The sequence below is a fragment of the Hoplias malabaricus genome, chromosome 17 (genome assembly GCF_029633855.1).
Source record: "Hoplias malabaricus isolate fHopMal1 chromosome 17, fHopMal1.hap1, whole genome shotgun sequence".
Taxonomy (NCBI): Eukaryota; Metazoa; Chordata; class Actinopteri; order Characiformes; family Erythrinidae; genus Hoplias; species Hoplias malabaricus.
Genome location: NC_089816.1, coordinates 28,952,713 through 28,962,783, shown reverse-complemented (window position 1 = coordinate 28,962,783; position 10,071 = coordinate 28,952,713). Strand labels below are relative to the sequence as shown.

Below are 10,071 nucleotides of genomic sequence, written 5' to 3'. Positions count from 1 at the left end.
TATTAGGAAGTTTAGGCTAAAGCTTGATTTTTGAATGAGGAAAAACAAAAGACCACCCCCACCCCACACCTTTCCCCTTTGCTGCTGTACATTCAGTTGACGTTGATGCGTTTATTCATTCATTCACCTTCTGTAACTGCTTCTTCCTGGTAAGATGTTGGGTTCGGAACCTACCTGGAACCGTTGTTCAGGCTGTGTCCCTGCATTGCAAACAGAGTACCAGTGCATCAAGGCCTGGTAAATTTATCTTATGGATATAGTCAAAATATGAATAGCTGCAAAGAGCTTACACTGCTGTGCACAACATGAAGATCCCAAGATCTCACCAAATTACCCCCAAACCAACAATCATGTTATTCCCAGCTTGTGTGTAGCGTCATTCAGAGAATTCCAGTAACATTAAAACCCATAGGACGAGACATTTCTCCCAAACAGAAATTATATTTAGACCCAGTTTTCATAATATGATCATGACACTGACTACAGAATGCATCACTTCAGTAGTATTCTACTGGTTTGTAAACGTTTGAGGTTAGAGATTTACACCTGTGTTGCATGCATATACATCTGATCAGTGTCCAACCCAGCCGTGCCTGGTGTTAGTCCAGTTCGGTAAATCTCTTTCCCATTCGGCTGCTTTTATGTGTGTTTCTGGAGGTGTTTTCCTATGCAAAAGAAAAGAAGACCAGCGAGAAGGACCAAGGGGATACCGGCCACTGCCACAATGAATGACCAGCCATAATGTGCCTCCAGCTGAGCATGAGCGCAGTCCTTCTCTCGCTCCTGCAGGATATATCTCCTTACGTCCACTAGCTCTTTCCACAGCACAAACAGTCCCACCAGTGCCAGGAAAAGACACGCTACAAACAGAGGGGAGCAGAGTGTCAGGAATAAACAGGCTCAAATTGCAGTTCTCGAACTCAGGCCCAAGGAAGTGTGATAATGGGGACATTTAAAAGCAAGTTAGTTTTACAATTGGCATTTAAATGTGCATGTATGTGTCTGATGTCTGAATACACATTTATAAGAGGAATGTTACCATGTTGTAATCAGAATGTCTTTAGGTGTAGCTCTAGAACCTCACTGGGATCAGATCTCTGTGTGTATAAACAAGTCGTGATTGGATATGCATGTGTTTATACTCACAGGATTAAGTCTGTGTCTGTGTATTAATTAACAGTGATTAGATCTGAATGTATGTGTTTAACTGCACTGTGTTTGGATCTGTGTGTGTATAAGTAAACTGAGAATGGATCTGGGCATGTGTATAAACACTTTGTGATCGGATCTGTGCCTTGGTGTAAATGCGTTGTTATCAGATCTGTATAGGTGTATTGGATCTGTGTTTGTGTAATAGAATTATAATTGGATCTGCCTCAGTGTATAAACACATTGTAATCAGACCAGCTTGTGGGTATAACCACATTATGTGTGAAAGCTTTGTGTGTTTGTGTGTGTGTTACTGCTTTTTGATTGGATCTGGGTGCAGTGGTAGTAAGTATACTGACAATAGCCATTAAGAATACTGCTAATGTAGTTATTTACTTGAGTAGAAGTAGTAATAAAAAAAAAAAATTTTAGTAAGAATATGTTTTCACTGGTAAGAGTAAAAGTAAAGTTTTCTCATTTGTTTTTTATCATTTGTCTTTTTTTTATTTAAACACTTATTGAGTCATTTCTTTGAGCTACTTTGCTGTACATTAACAGTTACAATATGAACATATTCCTGATTTGGTTGGCTATACTACTCTTTACAGTCCAAAAAAATAAATAAAAATCCTGTGGCTAATCACAGTATTCTCTGTTATAGGACAATATTATTTTTAATGTATCCTATTTTCATCTAGTTTTCTTATTTATACATTTACTTTGTTTAAAACTTTTTTTAAGCCCATTTTATTGGGCACTAACCATTAAACAATGCAACAAAACTAATTTTTATGTTTCTTTTTGCAGAAGCTTGAACTTCACAGCTAAAATGGCCACATATATAGTCCTGGCATTAATGAAGTCAGGTTTACTGTAATCAGGGCATTAATAGAGCGATGAACCCTTAGAATGATACGTATGTTCACTTTTCAAAGTCTGTGGTTCGAGCCGCTTAAAAATATTGTTTCCTTGCTGACCACCTGTATTCAGTGGTCAAAGCCTTATCTTCTTGTGTGTGATGAGATGATCCGACGTCATGCTGCAGGCAGCTGGCAGAGTCCAGTTTCAGCTCTGTGTGGGCATTGCATTCCTGACACACTGCTGATGGGCAGGGTTATTTCTGCTGGCTGTGGGGCTTTTACTCACGAAAGTGCACGAGGAGAATGTACATGTAGTTGCATGGTGTTGCTACACAAACAAATACAAACATGCTTCTATATTTACGCTCCCTTAAACTGGCATAAACAGGGCCTCGGCCTGATTCTGTGGTTCTGTCATATTATTACTGGGTCTATGATTCAGTGACATTCATATTAGTTCATACCTGCTGTGATGAAAAAGGCCCCTCCTGCTCTGTAGAGTCTGTGACTGACAAAGGGAACAGCGCACACAAGCAGGAAGCCACCAGCCACACTAGCAGCAATGGCCAGGATTATGAGCATGGTCCAAAAGCCACGGAACACTACACAGACACAGAGGTCATATATTAGAGGAAGGGTTTATTGTGGACAATGTACTTCTGTCATGACAAAACTTTTACTTTTTGCTTTTGTGCTGAAATTCAACAACAAATGGATCGATAGAAAGGTTCCAAAATGCCGCAGGGAAAATATTCTATGACCATCTGTAACACACTACAGAATAGCAAGTTTGTAGACTTGTAGACCTCTGTATTATTTTATACGTCCCTATTCTTTTGGAATGCTTCTTCACTGAAACAGTACACATTAACAGGGCAGACAAAGGCAAACGTATATAAATTGCACAAATCTTAATAGTTGTAGGCATGTAAATAAATATATTTCATATTATATCTATGTCAGTATTTATGAGCCTTACAACAACCAACAGTTCAAACACAAAACAAATACTCAAGTAAAGTAGTTACTTCAGTAGGATTACAAAAAGTATTTTTTTATTATTGTTATTATTATTAATAGTATATAGCCCCATGCAAGTTTGTTGCCCAAATTGAATCTTGAGTGATGCTTTTTTTCTTTTTCTTTTTATTTATTTATTTTTTTATTTTTTATTTTTTTTTTCTAAGCATTACCCTTAGGGATTATGCATGATGTGAAGAACCTTTATGTTATTAACTCTTTTATTTATCTACGAGTACAGTACAGATGTCAGTTTGGCATGGTGGGTAACCATGGTGCCATCCAAGTGATAGACTGGAGTTCTGATTCCCCATCACATAAGGAAATCATGTTACACGAGTGAAAGTTCTTGGATGCATATTCCCCTAACTCTGTGACAGTGCCTGCCAAAACTGTTCATGTAACTTAATTAAATTATACCAATAAAGGTATTAGTAATTAAACGTTCATGACAGTATGTCATAATAGTAATACAATTATTACAAATTTGTACATACTCAAGAACAAATTAGTCAAAAATTTTGCTTGCCTCCAAGTATATGTTTAAATGTAACAGGTGTCTACCCACCTCTGGCTACAACCAAACTGAGTGTGCTATGTTTCCATTGTTTTAAGTTTACTGTCCTGATAACTGTTCTGGTGATTATTTTATTTTCTTCTGGTCTTTGCAATTGTCAGTGGTTTTATGAGTTTTAATGTTTTTGGCAGCGTAATGCTGGTACCTGCAGTGGCGTCATAAATTGGATGAGGGACAGGTCCAATAGCAACAGGCAGAGGGAAGAGGTATCCATGAATACAGTCTTTTGTTCTCGGTTGGTTTGCTGTGATTGGACACATTAAATGGTGGGGTTTAAATGGGTTATGTGAATGCTAAATGTTCATATATATATATATTGTAGAGACCAAAGTTCATCCACTTTAGCATTGGCTGTCTCAGTGGTGCAGACTTTTGCTTTTGTACTCACTGAACAAAACAGCCCACACTATATGAAGTGAGGGGTCACTAGGGAACATGCAGCGCCAGAAAAAGCCTTCATGATGGAGTGTGTGCGAGGGTGGGCTGGGGTCCGTCACCTCTGCTCCCTGGGGACAGGTGGAGAGGGAGCAAAAGAGTTACAGCAAGTTAGAGAAGGTCATCAGAAATGGGAAGGCTTTTAACAAGTAATGCATTTCGAAAAACATATTATTAAGCCAGTTAGATAAAGTGCATAAAAGGGAGGGAAATTTAATAATGTAATGATTCCATTTACCATTCATGTTCTCCTCCTTGTGTTGACATTGCATGAACCCAGTTGAGGAAGCTATGACCATTTGGAATAATACGAATCATCGCCCACTGTGGCAGCCTTAAAACTCTTTGAAGTGAGCCATGCTTCTGAATAAATAGTTAGGGTAAGTGGGAGTGAGGAATAGGTACTGTGGAGTGATGCCGAATGTGGTCGCTGCCAAAAGCGGCCTCCCGAGAACAAAAGTGGAAATAATTTGTGGTCTGTGGCCCTTTAAGCATACAGACGAAATGATTCCACACACTCGCTGCTGTCATAAAAATGATTGATGGCACAAGGAACCATATGTGTGTGAGTATGTTTTTGTCATAGTTTTTCAGAGCTTGAAAGGAGCAGAGATTTGCAGTGCTGTCATGTCTGGATGATGACTTGTTGGTTGAGAAATTGTCAAGCTGACAACTGCAGGTAGGTTCTTCTGAATAGTGACTGATGTACTTTGTTTTGAAGAATGGCTGGTATTGAGGTAGTGTTCACCAAAAAAAAAAAAATGATGTCTCATTTCAGCAGCACCCCCCAAAAATAAACTCACGAACCGAGGTGACTTCTCACCTGAAAGTGACTCGAAGACAACAGAGAAATCCCTTCAGTCCTCCGTTTAAATGCTCTCACTTTTGACACATTCAGGTCACTAATTCACCTTAAAAGCCAACCCTATACATATGATTAATCTATAAAATAAAAAGAACTAAAAGCAGTATTTTTTTGTTTCTTACATTGCCTCATAACAACAGATATTGAGACCATATTTCCTAAAAGGGCCCCTTGTCATGAAACACACACTTTAACTTAGTTTTTTTAAACGAAAATCTTTGATGCCTGAAGTTTTAGAATATACTGTTTGCTCCACAGTGCAAGAAAGCAAACAAATCTGAAATAAACAACCTGATTCAGTGTCTTTGTGATGTCACAGAAACCAACTTTTAAATATGAGCATATTTAACCATGTATCAGATTAAACTCAAATTCTACTATATTTTAACAAATTACTTGGTACCACTTTAAAATAAGACTACATTTATAAAATACTTCAGAAAAATGGTTATTATTAGATTGTACATACCTTAAAAATGATTCATAATCATTTGTAACAAAGAGATATAAAGGGCAACAGTGACCTGTTTTTTTTTCTTTTTACTTTTTTCTTTTTTCTTTTTTTTTGATCATATAACGTAAAGAAAATATAAAGGTAAAGAATAAGTTCAGACCTGAGAATGTGAATTTAGCCATTTCATATATTAAGGTGAACCACATTATAATTACTGTCTAAAAAACACTCTATTTGTGTATGTGATAAAAGCTGACAGGCGTAATGTTGACTGATGGGGAAGACAAAGTAAGATCAATGTCTGGCAGAGTCTGAGGTTTAACAGTGTAGATGGATGTGGGTTCAATATTTGGCAACAACAGGTCATTGTTGCCCTTTCTGTGAGTTTAAACTGGTTATAAATGGTTTTGAATGCATTAACAACATATTCAATAACATTAATAAACATATGTTACACAGTTTATAAACCTTTATAAGTGTAATCTTATTCTAAGTGGTACAGCTGATTTTAATTCTGTCAAAAGTCTTTTTGTGATATGTTTTTTTGATACATGTAAAAGATTTTGTGTTTCATGTGGCCAAGCAATCTCACCCGGGACATTGGGTTGTTGGCAAGTTAGCTAAAGAAATGATTACCATGGCTCACAGATCCTTGTATTGAATTATATAGATTGTCTACAACGTGTGGAACTGACTGAGACCTGTAACACAAGTCTGGCTCAGAGGGATTTACAAGGGTTTATTATGGTGGAATGGCAACCTTACTATGTTCTCCTTTGCAAAATGTTTGTAACTGAACAAAGAATGTGAAGAGTGCTTGCTATAAAATGAGTTTTGTTTATTCCAACACAATCAATCTCAGTTCTAGACCCACACAAAAAGACATGTCTTACATTCTTAAAAATGTAAAAATATTTGCCCAGTAGCACAAAAGAATCATGTTTGTCTCCCTAAAACATCGTCCAACTGATGCTTCTTTGTGACGTAATATAGATGTTCCAGGAAAAAAAAATAATTGGAATGAGAATCTTTAAATTACATAAAACTTTAAAACATTAAAAGGTTTTTCACACTTTCAAATCTTATTTCTAATAATACATCTACTATGACATTGCTCCAGCAAAGTCTTTTATGAAACATTGTAGAATATAAGTTCAAAGGCATTTGTAGCTTTTCAATTTATTCAGTATCTTATAACAACAGAATAATATTTAATTGAAATAAAATTACTAGAACAGTAAACTGTCTTTCTGTTTTGTTATGTAACCATATCTTCAGCATAAACTTTACATTTTAACTAAACCTTTTTTACTTTTTTATTTTAAACATATTTTTTTACAGTGCATTAAACACACTATTCTCAAAGACTCGCCCTAGGGAAGCCCTGAAGGGACAAAGTTGGAAGTATATTCCAGAGACTAAGTGTCACATTATTTATTATTTTTCTGACTGTTATACACACCACAAACAGGTAAAAACTTTATAACTTAAAGTGTAGGTATAACTGTATAATTTTTTATATATATATATATATATATATATATATATATATATATATATATATATATATATATATATATAATTTTAGTTTATATCTTTGCTCTTGGCCTGGATATATTTAGGCACATGTTCTTTTTTGTAAACTCTGTCTGAGCATGAGCAATCTTTCTTGAAAACAAAAATGCAAAAAAACTGCTTTGTAGCTCCACAGTGGCACAACTGTTTAACTGCTCCCATTATCAGGAGGTTATGACGGTGCAATTCAGATCCCAGGGACTCCGAAGCCTTCCATGGTTGAAAGTACAAGTCTGTGGGTGGATGATAGCAGTGACCAAAATTGTGACAGTGGGAAAGTAAGTGAATAAGTGGAAACTACATCCAGCATTTAAGTTTAATTAGATTTTTAGTTAAAGTAAGCTTTAACAGCAGAATTTATGCAAATTGAGATGAACATTCTAACAGTTCAAATTGTAATTGATCACAAAATACAAATGGCAGTTATCTTAAAATATTAAACAGAGCTGACAGTTTAACTGTGATATCTGCCTATGGTTTGATTTTAGGAACAAATTCACTAAAACAATTCACTATTTACTGAGATACATCCATTTTGTAGATAACAACTGTTGATTGGATGCCATTCTCTTCAAAGACGTTCTACACAAAATGCCAATATCCTCCATAAAGTCTTAATTGATGCAGAAGATACAACAGCGGTTGTATTCATCTTTTTAGACAGCACTGTTTTGGCCACGTTTAACACATTAGTATACTCCTTTGTTTTAGATGAAAGCTTACATCAACACTAAAGTGCCTGTGTTAAGTAGCTGTGTAGATGCCACAGTCTGACAGCTGGTCACCCTGACACACCCTGTAAACCCTTCAGCTGTTTTCATCAAATTCTCTTTACTGAAAAGTGCAAATGGAAATGAATCACATTAAATCCATCATCAGTCTGATTTAAACTGATTAGCATCTAATGTAGGATTAATGTGATTTTATGGGTTTCTATTACTGAATTTCCATGAATGCCCTGAGTTATGTCAATAATAAAAAAAAGTCCATGATTCCAGTCCCTCAATTTGGAATGTACTGCAGCTGTCAAAAAGCAAAACCTTTGTATCACCAATCGTACTTATTACTGTTTTATGCTTTTGGCAGACTTTGAAAATGGCTCTGTGCTTTACACATGTCACTATTTTCTGTAGGACAACATTTGTTATGTTACACTACACCTGCATAATTCCACATAGAGATGAATAAAATCATATTCCAACATGCTTGGTCTTGCGGAAGTTCCCGGATGATGAACACTACCTTTAGTAAAGTGTTACCAAATATACTTAATAGAGAGGGTAAATTAGTATGCACAGATTATAAGGCATTTTTGCTTCTGTGATATTAAATAAAACAGAAAACGGAGATGAAAATTGTATTCGGACAGTGACAGCATCAGTAAGATTCTGAACATTTTTACAAATATTAGTTGATGCGTGTGTGTTTGTGTGTGTGTGTGTGTGTGAGAGAGAGAGAGAGAGAGAGAGAGAGAGAGAGAGAGAGAGAGAGAGAGAGAGAGAGAGAGAGAGAGAGAGAGAGAGAGAGAGAGAGAGAGAGAGAGAGAGAGAGAGAGAGAAAGGACTGCAATTATAAATATGCTTAATGCCTGGAGAACAGAACTCTAGAGAACAGATTGTGAGATATGTGTATATCTTTAACTGCCTTGGGCTACTTTTAGACAAGAGATTGGAAAGCTTAAATCAACATTCAATACATGATGTCAGATTTGCACTGGACAAAGCAATAATTTTCCAGTGGTTTAACACACTAAATAAGGCTTATTATAAATGTGCTATAACTTTTCAAAATGCCACAATTCATGTGCTGTTAACATATATTTTAAATTCAGTAAACAGTCTGCAATAAAATGTGCAGATCTTTGGTGTCTGTAGAGGATGTAAGAAAAAAACAAACAAAAATAAACCTAGACCAGACTAATATTCACCAACCCTTATTTACAGTTTCACTTCTAATACCAAATGCTTGTAGTTTTATCATGGACCTAATATGTTATGTGGTATAATGTGTGTGTGTGTGTGTGTGTGTGTGTGTATATATTAGAGTGCAAATTGTGACCACACATTTATAGATATTTAACTGTTTGATAGCTCTTTTAAAGCAATATCTTTTAAACCGTTATGTACATATAATAACATATTATACATACAAATTAACATACAAAGCTTGCTTGCCCAACCCAGTCCTTCCTTAAGCATGCACAGGCTTGACAGTATGTATGTGTGTGTGTGTGTGTGTGTGTGTATATGTGTGTTACCTTGGTGCTGTTGTCCAGCTCTATAGAGCTGACCATGTGGTGTGTCATCTCCAGCTGTCTGTGCCCCCCACAGTCATCGCTAGCCAGGAGCCAGTAATCCGTGCCGAACGCCACCAAGAAGCAGAGCACCCCCAAGGCCCCCAACAAGCCCCCGACCAGGGCAGCCACCCCGGTCTTCATACTGCAGCTCAGCCAAAGTGAGCAGCTACAGTGAAGGAGGCCAAGGACAGTGGCCCAGCCCTGCTCAAGGGGGTTGTGGGCACAGGGTGGGGGCAGTGAAGGAGGGGTCCAAAAGGGGTTGAAAGGTGGGGGCTGGCTGACTATTTTAGGAGCTAGCAGAAGCAGGCCAGTCTACACTATGGTGTGGGTTACCCTAGGTGCCCTGAAAGCATTACTCACTCAAAGAAGGGTGTGGCATCCCCCAATGAACTTCTTAAATGAAATATTATCAATATAGATTCAGTACTGACTTAGATCAGTTCCAGTTTTAGATGCTGCATATATCACTAGCGATTAAAAAACATTATTTGTTTGATATGTCTAAGTTGTAAATTGATATTTATCTTTTTTTACCAAATATTTTTCTATATATTTAAATATTTTTATATATAGATATATATTATAGGATCAGGGTTAACATTACACTGTTTGTTAATTCATAAAGCACAGATTGGTTTCAATAGGTCTAAATTATTTTAGCATCTAGAATATTTTACTGAGGAGTCATGCTGTTGCCATCCATGCATGATGTGGATTGTATGTGTTACGGAAATTGGTAAGGCCTTCTGAGAAAAAGGATTGCAGCATGTTGCACCAAACCTGTATATATCATTCAGCATTAACAATGCCATGACATGTGCCCTAATGCACACCCATACG

The 10,071-nt window shown here is 36.6% G+C and overlaps 1 protein-coding gene across 1 annotated transcript; it reads right to left on the bottom strand.

The window, feature by feature from the left end:
• Positions 1-629: 629 nt before the first annotated feature.
• Positions 630-9,372, bottom strand: LOC136673235 (transmembrane protein 182-like). The gene is made up of 5 exons (XM_066648579.1): positions 9,193-9,372; positions 3,995-4,112; positions 3,752-3,850; positions 2,474-2,611; positions 630-860 (listed from the first exon to the last, which is right to left on the bottom strand). Exons 1-5 carry the CDS (start codon positions 9,370-9,372, stop codon positions 640-642), a joined length of 756 nt encoding a protein of 251 aa, XP_066504676.1. The 3' UTR covers positions 630-639.
• Positions 9,373-10,071: the final 699 nt, after the last annotated feature.